This window comes from Oncorhynchus mykiss, chromosome 21 (assembly GCF_057628025.1).
Source record: "Oncorhynchus mykiss isolate SJ-2025 chromosome 21, ASM5762802v1, whole genome shotgun sequence".
Classification (NCBI taxonomy): Eukaryota; Metazoa; Chordata; class Actinopteri; order Salmoniformes; family Salmonidae; genus Oncorhynchus; species Oncorhynchus mykiss.
Window position 1 is genome coordinate 32,816,543 of NC_143042.1, and position 17,401 is coordinate 32,833,943.

Genomic DNA, 17,401 nt, shown 5'->3' on the forward strand with positions numbered 1-17,401 from the left:
CGTTCAACTTCACCGTGAGTTCTGTAGACTGGCCCACTGCGCAGCAAACACACCGGTTCAACTTCACCGTGAGTTCTGTAGACTGACCCACTGCGCAGCAAACACACCCGTTCAACTTTACCGTGAGTTCTGTAGACTGGCCCACTGTGCAGCAAACACACCGGTTCAACTTCACTGTGAGTTCTGTAGACTGACCCACTGCGCAGCAAACACACCCGTTCAACTTTACCGTGAGTTCTGTAGACTGGCCCACTGCGCAGCAAACACACCCTTCCAACTTCACCGTGAGTTCTGTAGATTGGCCCACTGAGCAGCAAACACACCCGTTCAACTTCACCGTGAGTTCTGTAGACTGGCCCACTGTGCAGCAAACACACCCGTTCAACTTCACCGTGAGTTCTGTAGACTGGCCCACTGAGCAGCAAACACACCCGTTCAACTTCACCGTGAGTTCTGTAGACTGGCCCACTGTGCAGCAAACACACCGGTTCAACTTTACCGTGAGTTCTGTAGACTGGCCCACTGAGCAGCAAACACACCCGTTCAACTTCACCGTGAGTTCTGTAGACTGGCCCACTGAGCAGCAAACACACCCGTTCAACTTCACCGTGAGTTCTGTAGACTGGCCCACTGAGCAGCAAACACACCCGTTCAACTTCACCGTGAGTTCTGTAGACTGGCCCACTGTGCAGCAAACACACCGGTTCAACTTTACCGTGAGTTCTGTAGACTGGCCCACTGAGCAGCAAACACACCCGTTCAACTTCACCGTGAGTTCTGTAGACTGGCCCACTGAGCAGCAAACACACCGGTTCAACTTTACCGTGAGTTCTGTAGACTGGCCCACTGCGCAGCAAACACACCCGTTCAACTTCACCGTGAGTTCTGTAGACTGGCCCACTGAGCAGCAAACACACCCGTTCAACTTCACCGTGAGTTCTGTAGACTGGCCCACTGCGCAGCAAACACACCCGTTCAACTTCACCGTGAGTTCTGTAGACTGGCCCACTGAGCAGCAAACACACCCGTTCAACTTCACCGTGAGTTCTGTAGACTGGCCCACTGCGCAGCAAACACACCCGTTCAACTTCACCGTGAGTTCTGTAGACTGGCACACTGCGCAGCAAACACACCGGTTCAACTTCACCGTGAGTTCTGTAGACTGACCCACTGTGCAGCAAACACACCCGTTCAACTTCACCGTGAGTTCTGTAGACTGGCCCACTGTGCAGCAAACACACCGGTTCAACTTCACTGTGAGTTCTGTAGACTGACCCACTGCGCAGCAAACACACCCGTTCAACTTTACCGTGAGTTCTGTAGACTGGCCCACTGCGCAGCAAACACACCCTTCCAACTTCACCGTGAGTTCTGTAGACTGGCCCACTGAGCAGCAAACACACCCGTTCAACTTCACCGTGAGTTCTGTAGACTGGCCCACTGTGCAGCAAACACACCCGTTCAACTTCACCGTGAGTTTTGTAGACTGGCCCACTGAGCAGCAAACACACCCGTTCAACTTCACCGTGAGTTCTGTAGACTGGCCCACTGCGCAGCAAACACACCCGTTCAACTTCACCGTGAGTTCTGTAGACTGGCCCACTGAGCAGCAAACACACCCGTTCAACTTCACCGTGAGTTCTGTAGACTGGCCCACTGTGCAGCAAACACACCCGTTCAACTTCACCGTGAGTTCTGTAGACTGGCCCACTGTGCAGCAAACACACCGGTTCAACTTCACTGTGAGTTCTGTAGACTGACCCACTGCGCAGCAAACACACCCGTTCAACTTTACCGTGAGTTCTGTAGACTGGCCCACTGCGCAGCAAACACACCCTTCCAACTTCACCGTGAGTTCTGTAGACTGGCCCACTGAGCAGCAAACACACCCGTTCAACTTCACCGTGAGTTCTGTAGACTGGCCCACTGTGCAGCAAACACACCCGTTCAACTTCACCGTGAGTTTTGTAGACTGGCCCACTGAGCAGCAAACACACCCGTTCAACTTCACCGTGAGTTCTGTAGACTGGCCCACTGCGCAGCAAACACACCGGTTCAACTTCACCGTGAGTTCTGTAGACTGGCCCACTGAGCAGCAAACACACCCGTTCAACTTCACCGTGAGTTCTGTAGACTGGCCCACTGCGCAGCAAACACACCCGTTCAACTTCACCGTGAGTTCTGTAGACCTTTCCACTGAGCAGCAAACACACCCGTTCAACCTCACCGTGAGTTCTGTAGACTGGCCCACTGTGCAGCAAACACACCCGTTCAACTTCACCGTGAGTTCTGTAGACTGGCCCACTGCGCAGCAAACACACCCGTTCAACATCACCGTGAGTTCTGTAGACTGGCCCACTGTGCAGCAAACACACCCGTTCAACTTCACCGTGAGTTCTGTAGACTGGCCCACTGCGCAGCAAACACACCCGTTCAACTTCACCGTGAGTTCTGTAGACTGGCCCACTGCGCAGCAAACACACCGGTTCAACTTCACCGTGAGTTCTGTAGACTGGCCCACTGTGCAGCAAACACACCCGTTCAACCTCACCGTGAGTTCTGTAGACTGGCCCACTGCGCAGCAAACACACCCGTTCAACTTCACCGTGAGTTCTGTAGACTGGCCCACTGCGCAGCAAACACACCGGTTCAACTTCACCGTGAGTTCTGTAGACTGACCCACTGCGCAGCAAACACACCCGTTCAACTTACCGTGAGTTCTGTAGACTGGCCCACTGTGCAGCAAACACACCGGTTCAACTTCACTGTGAGTTCTGTAGACTGACCCACTGCGCAGCAAACACACCCGTTCAACTTTACCGTGAGTTCTGTAGACTGGCCCACTGCGCAGCAAACACACCCTTCCAACTTCACCGTGAGTTCTGTAGACTGGCCCACTGAGCAGCAAACACACCCGTTCAACTTCACCGTGAGTTCTGTAGACTGGCCCACTGTGCAGCAAACACACCCGTTCAACTTCACCGTGAGTTCTGTAGACTGGCCCACTGAGCAGCAAACACACCGGTTCAACTTCACTGTGAGTTCTGTAGACTGACCCACTGCGCAGCAAACACACCCGTTCAACTTTACCGTGAGTTCTGTAGACTGGCCCACTGCGCAGCAAACACACCCTTCCAACTTCACCGTGAGTTCTGTAGATTGGCCCACTGAGCAGCAAACACACCCGTTCAACTTCACCGTGAGTTCTGTAGACTGGCCCACTGTGCAGCAAACACACCCGTTCAACTTCACCGTGAGTTCTGTAGACTGGCCCACTGAGCAGCAAACACACCCGTTCAACTTCACCGTGAGTTCTGTAGACTGGCCCACTGTGCAGCAAACACACCGGTTCAACTTTACCGTGAGTTCTGTAGACTGGCCCACTGAGCAGCAAACACACCCGTTCAACTTCACCGTGAGTTCTGTAGACTGGCCCACTGAGCAGCAAACACACCCGTTCAACTTCACCGTGAGTTCTGTAGACTGGCCCACTGAGCAGCAAACACACCCGTTCAACTTCACCGTGAGTTCTGTAGACTGGCCCACTGTGCAGCAAACACACCGGTTCAACTTTACCGTGAGTTCTGTAGACTGGCCCACTGAGCAGCAAACACACCCGTTCAACTTCACCGTGAGTTCTGTAGACTGGCCCACTGAGCAGCAAACACACCGGTTCAACTTTACCGTGAGTTCTGTAGACTGGCCCACTGCGCAGCAAACACACCCGTTCAACTTCACCGTGAGTTCTGTAGACTGGCCCACTGAGCAGCAAACACACCCGTTCAACTTCACCGTGAGTTCTGTAGACTGGCCCACTGCGCAGCAAACACACCCGTTCAACTTCACCGTGAGTTCTGTAGACTGGCCCACTGAGCAGCAAACACACCCGTTCAACTTCACCGTGAGTTCTGTAGACTGGCCCACTGCGCAGCAAACACACCCGTTCAACTTCACCGTGAGTTCTGTAGACTGGCACACTGCGCAGCAAACACACCGGTTCAACTTCACCGTGAGTTCTGTAGACTGACCCACTGTGCAGCAAACACACCCGTTCAACTTCACCGTGAGTTCTGTAGACTGGCCCACTGTGCAGCAAACACACCGGTTCAACTTCACTGTGAGTTCTGTAGACTGACCCACTGCGCAGCAAACACACCCGTTCAACTTTACCGTGAGTTCTGTAGACTGGCCCACTGCGCAGCAAACACACCCTTCCAACTTCACCGTGAGTTCTGTAGACTGGCCCACTGAGCAGCAAACACACCCGTTCAACTTCACCGTGAGTTCTGTAGACTGGCCCACTGTGCAGCAAACACACCCGTTCAACTTCACCGTGAGTTTTCTAGACTGGCCCACTGAGCAGCAAACACACCCGTTCAACTTCACCGTGAGTTCTGTAGACTGGCCCACTGCGCAGCAAACACACCGGTTCAACTTCACCGTGAGTTCTGTAGACTGGCCCACTGAGCAGCAAACACACCCGTTCAACTTCACCGTGAGTTCTGTAGACTGGCCCACTGTGCAGCAAACACACCCGTTCAACTTCACCGTGAGTTCTGTAGACTGGCCCACTGTGCAGCAAACACACCGGTTCAACTTCACTGTGAGTTCTGTAGACTGACCCACTGCGCAGCAAACACACCCGTTCAACTTTACCGTGAGTTCTGTAGACTGGCCCACTGCGCAGCAAACACACCCTTCCAACTTCACCGTGAGTTCTGTAGACTGGCCCACTGAGCAGCAAACACACCCGTTCAACTTCACCGTGAGTTCTGTAGACTGGCCCACTGTGCAGCAAACACACCCGTTCAACTTCACCGTGAGTTTTGTAGACTGGCCCACTGAGCAGCAAACACACCCGTTCAACTTCACCGTGAGTTCTGTAGACTGGCCCACTGCGCAGCAAACACACCGGTTCAACTTCACCGTGAGTTCTGTAGACTGGCCCACTGAGCAGCAAACACACCCGTTCAACTTCACCGTGAGTTCTGTAGACTGGCCCACTGCGCAGCAAACACACCCGTTCAACTTCACCGTGAGTTCTGTAGACCTTTCCACTGAGCAGCAAACACACCCGTTCAACCTCACCGTGAGTTCTGTAGACTGACCCACTGCGCAGCAAACACACCCGTTCAACTTACCGTGAGTTCTGTAGACTGGCCCACTGTGCAGCAAACACACCGGTTCAACTTCACTGTGAGTTCTGTAGACTGACCCACTGCGCAGCAAACACACCCGTTCAACTTTACCGTGAGTTCTGTAGACTGGCCCACTGCGCAGCAAACACACCCTTCCAACTTCACCGTGAGTTCTGTAGACTGGCCCACTGAGCAGCAAACACACCCGTTCAACTTCACCGTGAGTTCTGTAGACTGGCCCACTGTGCAGCAAACACACCCGTTCAACTTCACCGTGAGTTCTGTAGACTGGCCCACTGAGCAGCAAACACACCGGTTCAACTTTACCGTGAGTTCTGTAGACTGGCCCACTGCGCAGCAAACACACCCGTTCAACTTCACCGTGAGTTCTGTAGACTGGCCCACTGAGCAGCAAACACACCCGTTCAACTTCACCGTGAGTTCTGTAGACTGGCCCACTGCGCAGCAAACACACCCGTTCAACTTCACCGTGAGTTCTGTAGACTGGCACACTGCGCAGCAAACACACCGGTTCAACTTCACCGTGAGTTCTGTAGACTGACCCACTGTGCAGCAAACACACCCGTTCAACTTCACCGTGAGTTCTGTAGACTGGCCCACTGTGCAGCAAACACACCGGTTCAACTTCACTGTGAGTTCTGTAGACTGACCCACTGCGCAGCAAACACACCGTTCAACTTTACCGTGAGTTCTGTAGACTGGCCCACTGCGCAGCAAACACACCCTTCCAACTTCACCGTGAGTTCTGTAGACTGGCCCACTGAGCAGCAAACACACCCGTTCAACTTCACCGTGAGTTCTGTAGACTGGCCCACTGTGCAGCAAACACACCCGTTCAACTTCACCGTGAGTTTTGTAGACTGGCCCACTGAGCAGCAAACACACCCGTTCAACTTCACCGTGAGTTCTGTAGACTGGCCCACTGCGCAGCAAACACACCCTTTCAACTTCACCGTGAGTTCTGTAGACTGGCCCACTGCGCAGCAAACACACCCGTTCAACTTCACCGTGAGTTCTGTAGACCTTTCCACTGAGCAGCAAACACACCCGTTCAACCTCACCGTGAGTTCTGTAGACTGGCCCACTGTGCAGCAAACACACCCGTTCAACTTCACCGTGAGTTCTGTAGACTGGCCCACTGCGCAGCAAACACACCCGTTCAACATCACCGTGAGTTCTGTAGACTGGCCCACTGTGCAGCAAACACACCCGTTCAACTTCACCGTGAGTTCTGTAGACTGGCCCACTGCGCAGCAAACACACCCGTTCAACTTCACCGTGAGTTCTGTAGACTGGCCCACTGCGCAGCAAACACACCGGTTCAACTTCACCGTGAGTTCTGTAGACTGGCCCACTGTGCAGCAAACACACCCGTTCAACCTCACCGTGAGTTCTGTAGACTGGCCCACTGCGCAGCAAACACACCCGTTCAACTTCACCGTGAGTTCTGTAGACTGGCCCACTGCGCAGCAAACACACCGGTTCAACTTCACCGTGAGTTCTGTAGACTGACCCACTGCGCAGCAAACACACCCGTTCAACTTACCGTGAGTTCTGTAGACTGGCCCACTGTGCAGCAAACACACCGGTTCAACTTCACTGTGAGTTCTGTAGACTGACCCACTGCGCAGCAAACACACCCGTTCAACTTTACCGTGAGTTCTGTAGACTGGCCCACTGCGCAGCAAACACACCCTTCCAACTTCACCGTGAGTTCTGTAGACTGGCCCACTGAGCAGCAAACACACCCGTTCAACTTCACCGTGAGTTCTGTAGACTGGCCCACTGTGCAGCAAACACACCCGTTCAACTTCACCGTGAGTTCTGTAGACTGGCCCACTGAGCAGCAAACACACCGGTTCAACTTCACCGTGAGTTCTGTAGACTGGCCCACTGCGCAGCAAACACACCCGTTCAACTTTACCGTGAGTTCTGTAGACTGGCCCACTGCGCAGCAAACACACCCGTTCAACTTTACCGTGAGTTCTGTAGACTGGCCCACTGCGCAGCAAACACACCGGTTCAACTTCACCGTGAGTTCTGTAGACTGGCCCACTGTGCAGCAAACACACCCGTTCAACTTCACCGTGAGTTCTGTAGACTGGCCCACTGCGCAGCAAACACACCGGTTCAACTTCACCGTGAGTTCTGTAGACTGGCCCACTGCGCAGCAAACACACCGGTTCAACTTCACCGTGAGTTCTGTAGACTGGCCCACTGAGCAGCAAACACACCCGTTCAACTTCACCGTGAGTTCTGTAGACTGGCCCACTGAGCAGCAAACACACCGGTTCAACTTCACCGTGAGTTCTGTAGACTGGCCCACTGCGCAGCAAACACCCCTTTTAAATCAACTTGTTTAGGTTCCTCTTTGCCCGTGTTCAATTCTGTGGTTGTGCGTTTCTGTCTCCGGTGTCTGTGTGCCTGTTTGTTGGTGAGCAGGTGTGTATTGATTCTGTGGCGTGACTGTCACATATCTCTCTTTCAGATCCCTCAGAACCTGCCCTGCTCAGTCACTCTACAGCCAGGACCAGAGGACACGGGGAAGGTACAGAGACCACACACACACACACACACACACACACACACACACACACACACACACACACACACACACACACACACACACACACACACACAAAACTTTTGATTGATTATCTGCCTCTGCCTTCGTCTCTGCTCAGGCTTGTGGAGTGGACTTTGAGGTCAGAGCCTTCTGCGCCAGGACTGTAGAGGAGAAAATACACAAAAGGTACAGTGTCGTCGAAGCCCTGCGTTTTGATCCGGGGATTCAGTGCAGATGGTTTAAGTGATTGTGTATGTGCTGTTGATAACCCTAGTGTGTGTGTGTGTGTGTGTGTGTGTGTGTGTGTGTGTGTGTGTGTGTGTGTGTTTGTTATATGACTAGCTTTTTCATATGATATTACATATGTTGTTATAGGAACTCTGTGCGTCTGGTGATCCGTAAGGTGCAGTACGCCCCTGAGAAGCCTGGTCCTCAGCCCATGGTGGAGACGACGCGATCCTTCCTACTGTCAGATAGATCCCTACATCTAGAGGCCTCACTGGATAAAGAGGTAGGGCAGGCCCCCCGAGACAGACAGAAGCCGACGCGCTTAGACAGACGCACGACGGACACACACACACACACATTAATTAATTAGTTAAAAGCGTTATGCAAACATTTGGTTGATTGGATTGGTTAAAGCCTGAGATTATCGCCCCAACCAACCGAATTCACTCCTCCCCGTTCTCTCCGTCTCTTCCTTTCCTTCTCGTTCTCGCTCGGTCTTCCGCTCTTCTGTCTTCCTCTCTTCCTCCCCCTCTTTCTCAGCTCTACTACCATGGAGAGCCTATCAGTGTGAATGTCCATGTCACCAACAACTCCACCAAAACAGTGAAGAGGGTGAAAATTTCAGGTAAGAGACAAACGTGTAATCAGCTGGCCCCAAGTCAATCTCCCCCCCCTCGCCCCAACCCTTCTTTTATGCATAAGCTCCATCACTGCACTGCTAATACTTACCCAAACCCTACAGATCTACAAACATCGAGGGGTTAGGCCCAAGGGTGAGGGTTTCGGAGCGATTTGGGAAAGGCTGTAGCAGAGGAGAGGCGCAAACCTTCCCATCTGCCACTCCTCTGCTCTCTCCATCTTTTGTTGCTGTGTGTCTGTCAGTAGTTTGCCTCTCCTGGTGTTGTTAACCCGTTCTCTCCCCTGCCGCAGTGCGTCAGTATGCCGATATCTGTCTGTTCAGTACGGCTCAGTACAAGTGTCCTGTTGCACAGGAGGAGGCAGAGTGAGTACCCCTTCTCTCCGGAACCTCTCTCTCCATCCCTGTAACCTTCTCTTTATCACGCTCTCTCTCTCCTTTGGCCCTCGGGACCACTCTCCTTTTTTTTCACCTCTCTCTTTTCTCCTCTGTGAGAGAATGTTGGGTGAATAACGCACAGGTTGTGTGGCCAAATAGAGACTCACTTTCGGTACTCTTCGTTCATTATTTCTGCATAACTTCTACCCTCATGTTGTCTGACCCTCTATGCTCACTGAAAATGTGCTATGCTTCGACATCATACTCCTGCCCCTCTCCCGATATACCAGACCCTGCAAACCCACCTTTCTACTGGTACTACCATTCCAGACTGCCCCTCTCCTCCTCTCAGCTCAACACCTCTCCTGCCCTGCTACCTCCCACCCAACCCACTCTGAGACCCCAGGCAACCTCATCACCTCCAACCCGTCTAGTAACATCACAGCCCCTCGTCCCCTTGTTATGACATCATGGAGTTGGTGTTCTCTCCCCCTGTACTGTAGTTTTACAGGTGACTGATGTAGTGCTGCACAGATGTGACACCTACAATAAGTCTGTGGGCCACACCGCCGACTGGTGAGTAGAGGAGCAACAGTACGAATGGCTTAAAGTAACTATCCAGTGTTTCCAGATTTCTATCAAATATGACCTCGAATTTGTTTATTAAGTGTGTTAAAAAAGCTGCTTTTCTGTGTTTTAAATGGTGTGGGCGTACTCCCAACAACCGAATGGTGTGGGTGTGAACCGGTTATTCAAATATGAATACGAGTAGATCGCTGATTGGCCAAGTCATGACGTCATCCTTTATGAGGAAATAGCAAGCATTTTTGAAACGGTCTGTTTGAGATACAAGTTTGAGGTGGGGTTTTTGAAGTGTACCCCCCCCCCCCCCCCTTCCAATTCATTATTTGGCCTCATACGAGCATATGATGAGTCAACAACATTATTTGGGGATGAGTTAACCGAATATGAACTTTTAAAAGTGAGATTTTCACTGGACAGTTACTTTAACCCCCGGAACTCGCAGACCTAGACCTCCCCACAACCCCAGTGCCTGGCTTGATTTAGGCTCACCAAAACCCTCATAGCCTAAATCTTGATGCCTAACCTCCCACCTGGATAATTATCCTTTTGGTCCCCCCCTTATCCAGTCCTCTTCAAGAAGCCAATGGCCCCAAATCCCAATTACCCTTCCTCTCATATTGCGGGAAATCTCTGACTGGTACCCAATCTAGTCCCCTTCAATAATCCTCTTCCTCTCTGCTCTAATGTCAGCATCTTTAATCCTTTTCTTTCCTCTCAACTTTCCTTACTGCTTCCCAAGCGTTGTGGACGCGTGTACGAACGAGAGTGAGTGATTAAAAAAACAACCACGTATGATGAAACAGAGATATGATCAATTCTTTCTCTCTCCACAGTGACCAGGTGTCCCCCAGCAGTACGTTCTGTAAGGTGTACACCCTGACTCCCATGCTCACCAATAACAGAGAGAAGAGAGGCCTGGCTCTGGACGGGAAGCTGAAGCACGAAGACACCAACCTGGCCTCCAGCACCATGTAAGAGATTAGAGAGAGAGAGACAGGCACATGAAAACTCACATACAGTACCAGTCAAACGTTTGGACACCTACTAATTCCAGCGTTTATCTTTATTTTTTACTATTTTCCACATTGTAGAATAAAAGTGAAGACATCAAAACTATGAACACATATAGAATCATGTAGTAACCAAAAATGTTTCAAAATATATTTTATATTTGAGATTCTTCAAATTTGCCTTGACAGCTTTGCACACTTTCGGCGTTCTCTCAACCAGCTTCATGAGGTAGTCTCCTGGAATGCATTTCAATTAACAGGTGTGCCTTGTTAAAAATTAATTTGTGGAATTTCTTTCCTTCTTAATGCATTTCAGCCAAACAGTTGTGTTGTGACAAGGTAGGGGTGGTATACAGAAGATGGCCCTATTTGGTAAAAGACCAAATCCATATTATGGCAAAAACATCTCAAACAAGCAAAGAGAAAAGACAATCCATCATTACTTTAAGATGTGAAGGTCAGTCAATACAGAACATTTCAAGAACTTTCTTCAAGTGCAGACGCAAAAACCATCAAGCGCTTTGATGAAACTGGATCTCCTGAGGACCGCTACAGGAAAGGAAGACCCAGAGTTACCTCTGCTGCAGAGGATAAGTTCATTAAAGTTAACTGCACCTCAGATTGCAGCCCAAATAAATGCTTCACAGAGTTCAAGTAACAGACACATCTCAACATCAACTGTTCAGAGAAGATTGTGTGAATCAGGCCTTCATGGTTGAATTGCTGCAAAGAAACCACAACTAAACGACACCAATAAGAAGAAGAGACGTGCTGGTGGAAATCTGTCCTTTGGCCTGACAAGTCCAAATTTGAGACTCAGAGTAGGTGAACGAATGATCTCTGCATGTGTGGTTCCCTACGTGAAGCAGGGAAGGAGGAGGTTTGATGGTGTGGGGCTGTTTTTCTGGTGACACTGTCAGTGATATATTTAGAATTCAAGGCATGTTTAACCAACATGGCTACCACAGCATTCTGGAGCGATACGCCATCCCATCTGGTTTGTGCTTAGTGGGACTATCATTTGTTTTTCAACAGAACAATGACCCAATACACCTCCAGGCTGTGTAAGGGCTATTTGACCAAGAAAGAGAGTGATGGACTGCTGCATCAGACGACCTGGCCTCCACAATCACCCGACCTCAACCCAATTGAGATGGTTTGGGATGAGTCGGATCGCAGAGTGAAGGAAAAGCAGCCAACAAGTGCTCAGCATGTGTGGGAACTCCTACAAGCCTGTTGGAAAAGCATTCCAGGTGAAGCTGGTTGAGAGAATGCCAAGAGTGTGCACAGCTGTCATCAAGGCAAAGCATGGTGGTGGCAGCAGTTGTTCATCAGCAGGGACTGGGAAACTCGTCAGAATTGAAGGAATGATGGATGGCGCTAAATACAGGGAAATTATTGAGGGAAACACCAGCAGAACCCATCCAACTCGAAGGAGCTGGAGCAGTTCTGCCTTGAAAAATGGGCAAAAATCCCAGTCGCTAGATGTGCCAAGCTTATAGAGACATATCGCAAGAGACTTGCAGCTGTAATTGCTGCAAAAGGTGGCTCTAAAAAGTATTTAACCTTGTAAAAAAGACTTCATGCTGTTATCCATGCCAGAGGTGGTTGCTCTAAGTACTAAATGAGGAGTACCAATAATTATGACTTTTGGGGGGTGAATAGTTATGCACGCTCAAGTTTTCTGTTTTTTTTGGTCTTATTTCTTGTTTGTTTCACAATAAATATTTTGCATCTTCAAAGTGGTAGGCATGTTGTGTAAATCAAATGATACAAACCCCCACAAAAATATATTTTAATTCCAGGTTGTAAGGCAACAAAAGAGGAAAAATGCCAAGGGGGGTGAACGCTTTCGCAAGGCACTGTATGCCAGGCTTGTAGTGTCATACCCAATAAGGCTTGAGGCTGTAATTGCTGACAAATGTTCTTCAACAAGGTACTGAGTAAAGGGTCTGAATACTTATGTAAATTTAACATATATATATTTTTATATAAATTTGCCAAAATTTCTAAAAACCTGTTTTTGCTTTGTCGTTATGGGGTATTGTGTGTAGATTGATGAGGGGAAAAACATTTAATGCATTTTAGAATAAGGCTGTAACGTAACAAAATGTGGAAAAGTCCAGGGGTCTGAATACTTTGCGAATGCACTGTAAAAACATATACGCAACATGTAAAGTGTTGTTTCATTACCTGAAATAAAAGATCCCCGAATTTTTCCATACCCACAAAAAGCGTATTATGTCAAAAAAAATGTGTGCAGAAGTTTTCCATTCCTGTTAGTGAGCATTTCTTATTTGCCAACATAATATATCAACCTGATAGGTGTGGCATATCAAGAAGACGATTAAACAACATGATCATGACACAGGTGCACCTTGTGCTGGGGAAAATAAAAGGGCACTCTACTCTGTGCAGTTTTGTCACACAACACAATGCCACATGCTGACTGCAGGAATGTCCACCAAACAACACTGCCTCTCATATCAACGTATCACTCTATATACTCACAGGACAGTTTATTAGGTACGCCCATCTAGTACTGGGTCAGATCCCCTTTGCCTTCAGAACAGCCTGGATTCTTCGGGGCATGGATTCTACAAGTTGTAAGCGTTCCACAGAGATTTTGGTCCATGCTGACGCGATAGCATCACGCAAGTACTGCAGATTGGACGGTGGTATACCACCGCCACCAGCCTGTACCATTGACACCAGGCAGGATGGGTCCATTGACTCATGCTGCCTCTACCAAATCCTGACTCTGCCATCAGCATGACTCAACAGGAACCAGTATTCTTCAGACCAGGCAATGTTTTTCCACTCCTCAATTGTCCAGTGTTGATGATTGCGTGCCCACTGGAGCCGCTTCTTCTTGTTTTTAGCTGATAGGAGTGGAACCCCGTGTGGTCGTCTGTGGCAATAGCCCATCAGTGACAAGGATCACCGAGTTGTGCGTCCCGAGATGCCGTTCTGCACACCACTGTCGTACTGCATTGTTATTTGTCTGTTTGTGGCCCGCCTGTTAGCTTGCACGATTCTTGCCATTATCCTTCGAGCTGAGCTCTCTCATTAACAAGCTATTTTCTCCCACAGGACTGTCGTTGACTGGATGTTTTTTGTTTGTCGGAAACCCTACACACGGTTGTGTGTGAAAAGCCCAGAAGGGTGGCCGTTTTGGTATTACTGGATCCAGCGTGCCTGCCACCGATTATCACACCATGCTCAAAGTCGTTTAGGTCCCTTGTTTTCCCATTCCAAAATTTAATCAAAGAGTAACTGAATGCCTCAATGCCTGTCTGCCTGCTTATGGGGGCATTTGCGCAAAACTGAAAGAGCAAACCACCGCATTTAACCATGGAAAGATGACTGGGGAATATGGCCGAATACAAACAGTGTAGTTATTCCCTCCGCAAGGCAATCAAAAAAGCGAGATGTCGTTATAGAGACAAAATGGAGTTGCAATTGAACTAAACACCTTCTTTACCGGCTTTGAGGATAATACAGTGCCATGGACGAGGCCCGCTACCAAGGACTACAGGCCCTCCCTATCCTGCTCCATATCACCTCCACCTTACCTGCCACCCTAGACCCACTTCAATTTGCATACCGCCCCAATAGGTCCACAGACGATACAATCGCCATCACACGTCACACTGCCCTATCCCATCTCGACAAGAGGAATTCTGTTCATTGACTACAGCTCAGCATTCAACACCATAGTACCCTCCAAGCTCATCATTAAGCTTGAGGCCCTGGGTCTCACCCCCGCCCTGTGCAATTGAGTCCGGGACTTCCTGACGGGCTGCCCCCAGGTGGTGAAAGTAGGAAACAACATCTCCACTTCGCTGATCCTCAACACTGGGGCCCCACAAGGGTGCGTGCTCAACCTTCTCCTGTACTCCCTGTTCACCCACGACCGCGTGGCCATGCATGCCTCCAACTCAATCATCAAGTTTGCACACGGCACAACACTAGTGGGCTTGATTACCAACAACGATGAGACAGCCTACAGGGAGGAGGTGAGGGCACTTGGAGTGTGGTATCAGGAAAGCAACCATTCACTCAACGTCCACAAAACAAAGGAGATGATTGTGGACTTCAAGAAACAGCAAAGGGAGCACCTCCCTATCCACATCAACGGGACAACAGTGGAGAAGGTGGAAAGTTTGGAAACCTCAGGAGGCTGAAAAAATATGGCTTGTCACCTAAAACCCTCACAAACTTTTACAGATGCACAATTGAGAGCATCCTGTCGGGCTGTATCACCGCCTGGTACGGCAACTGCACCACCCACAACCGCAAGGCTCTCCAGAGGGTGGTGCGGTCTGCACAATGCATCACCGGAGGCAAACTACCTGCCCTCCAGGACACCTACAGCACCCGGTGTCACAGGAAGGCCAAAAAGATCATCAAGGACAACAACCACCCGAGCTGCCTGTTCACCCCACTACCATCAAGAAGGCGAGATCAGTACAGGTGCATCAAAGCTGGGACCGAGAGACTGAAAAACAGCTTCTATCTCAAGGCCATCGGACCGTTAAACAGCCATCACTAACACAGAGAGGCTGCTGCCTACATACAGACTTGAAATCATTGGCCACTTTAATAAATGGATCACTAGTCACTTTAATAATGCCACTTTAATAATGTTTACATATCTTGCATTTCTCATATGTATCAACTGTATTTTATACCATCTATTTAATCTTACCTATGTCGCTTGGTCATCGCTCATCCATATATTTATATGCATATATTCTTATTCCATCCCTTTACTTCGATTTGTATGTATTAGGTAGTTGTTGTGGAATTGTGAGATTACTTGCTAGATATTACTGCACTGTCGGAACTAGAAGCACAAGCATTTCGCTACACTCGCAATAACATCTGCTAACCATGCGTATGTGACCAATACAATTGGATTCGATTCATATAGGAAGCCACGATCCATTTTTCGTGAACGGGGGGGTGGCGCACCTAATAAACTGGGTGTGTATCTGCATGCAGTTTTCCTCTTGTCTATCTGTCGGGTTTCATTGATGTGTGTCTGTTTGATGTGTTCCAGAGTGAAAGATGTGTCCAATAAGGAGGTTCTGGGAATCCTGGTGTCCTACAGAGTCAAGGTCAAACTAGTGGTGTCCCGTGGCGGGTACGTTACATCTGGGCTCATACACATCCACTAAATGGTCTGTCTGACATAGATTTGCGAAGTGGTTGTAAAAAGTAAACATTTCCACCTGGATTAAGCTGGAATGTTTTACGAGTATTAGGTCCACCTCTGCCTGACATCTGATTGGTCTCCGACTTGGGGGGGGCAAATTTAGTTTAATCATAATCAACGTTGTTTTCGATTTCCTTTGTCAACCTATTGTGAATGGAGTCAACGTGGCAAATACGTTTCGAATTGGAAAAAAAACGAGTCGACGATAACTGTTGTTTGAGGGTGAAATTTCAACCACGGGATTGTGTAATCATGGTAAGCAAATTTCAACATAAAATATGTTGAATTTGTACCTTTAAAACAACGACAGATTTTCAACGTTAAATCCACTATCAGGAAAAAAACAGTAGGCTAGGCAGTACTTCCTACTAGAGAATTTCTATATCTACAGCTATCCTTTAGTCTCCCATCCAGGGTTTTAATCAAGCCCAGCCTTGCTTAACTATGATATTTGTCACTGACTTACCAATGTGCTATCGTGAGAATGATTGTTGAGAGACCTCCACTTACAAAGTAAATAGATTCAGTGTTGCTATCGAAGTCATTCCGAATGGTCATTTTAACTTTGCATCTGCGCTGTTTGAAGTAAATGTGTTTGTCATTGGAAACTGTTAAAAGTTGTCCTTGTGAATCGAGTTGAATGGTTTGTTTAACTTTGCAATCATTGGGTTTTGTTTGAGATACATTTTAAAGTGAATCTCCGTAGTGAGTCTCCGTAGTCTTTGTTAGTAGAATTGCCCTAAATCTCCTTTAAGTGTGTCGACAACCAAACACAATTCAACATCACATTTGAAATACAATAAATAGCCTATTAGCTTGTCGACAAGTTAACAAATCATATGTTGGATTCACGTCTCCATCTCAACCAAAAATAGAAGTTAAAGAATGGGATTAGGCCAGTGGCTCAGATGGAACTTTCCAAACAGCAGATACATATCCTTTTAAATGTTGATATTTGGTTGGGTTGTCAACCAAACAGAATTCGGTATTACTTTTGTATTACAGTAAATAACCTATCTTACAAGCTAATGTAACGTTCAACATTAAAATGAGTTACACATCCATTTGAAGTTACTGTAACTATAAATGTCCTCTTATGCAATCGTATAAAACGTGCTTGTTCAAGGTCGCATGCGCAGGTTGTCGCAGGTCTTAGGAGAGCTTCACAATGTCTCGACCAAATATTACCCAATTGTCCATTGTTGAAATGACTTGGTGTGCCCAGTGGGCTGGCGTTGCTTTAACATGACTGTGTATGTCCTCTGTATAGCGACGTGTCGGTGGAGCTACCTTTTGTCCTGATGCACCCCAAACCCTCAGACCAACACATTTCCAGACCTCAATCAGGTACAGACCCGTGTGTGTGTGATCGAGAGAAAATGACATTTTAGAAATAGAAGTGTTTTTCAGTGATAGTTACCTGTTTTGCCATGTCATTACTTTCTCCAACAGCCGTCCCAGAAACTGATGCCCCAGTGGACACTAACCTTATAGAGTTTGAGACAAAGTAAGAGAGCGAGAGAGAGAGAGAGAGAGAGTGTGTTTCTCAGATTTCAATTTAACCTTGTTTGTTGTTGAACACAATTTGAATCTCTTCCTCCATTCCTTCTCTGTCAG

The 17,401-nt window shown here is 48.6% G+C and overlaps 1 protein-coding gene across 2 annotated transcripts in view; it reads left to right on the forward strand.

Annotated features, from left to right (window-relative positions):
- The window catches only part of arrb2b (arrestin, beta 2b), an 84,123-nt gene that overhangs the window by 62,000 nt on the left and 4,722 nt on the right, over positions 1-17,401 (forward strand). For both annotated transcript variants that reach the window (XM_036957781.2, XM_090214437.1), the window contains 9 exons: positions 7,648-7,707; positions 7,844-7,911; positions 8,101-8,236; positions 8,494-8,578; positions 8,884-8,956; positions 10,387-10,524; positions 15,629-15,712; positions 17,055-17,131; positions 17,237-17,291. In XM_036957781.2, the coding sequence (XP_036813676.1) occupies positions 7,648-7,707; positions 7,844-7,911; positions 8,101-8,236; positions 8,494-8,578; positions 8,884-8,956; positions 10,387-10,524; positions 15,629-15,712; positions 17,055-17,131; positions 17,237-17,291 (776 nt within the window). The remainder of the gene's footprint in view (positions 1-7,647; positions 7,708-7,843; positions 7,912-8,100; positions 8,237-8,493; positions 8,579-8,883; positions 8,957-10,386; positions 10,525-15,628; positions 15,713-17,054; positions 17,132-17,236; positions 17,292-17,401) is intronic.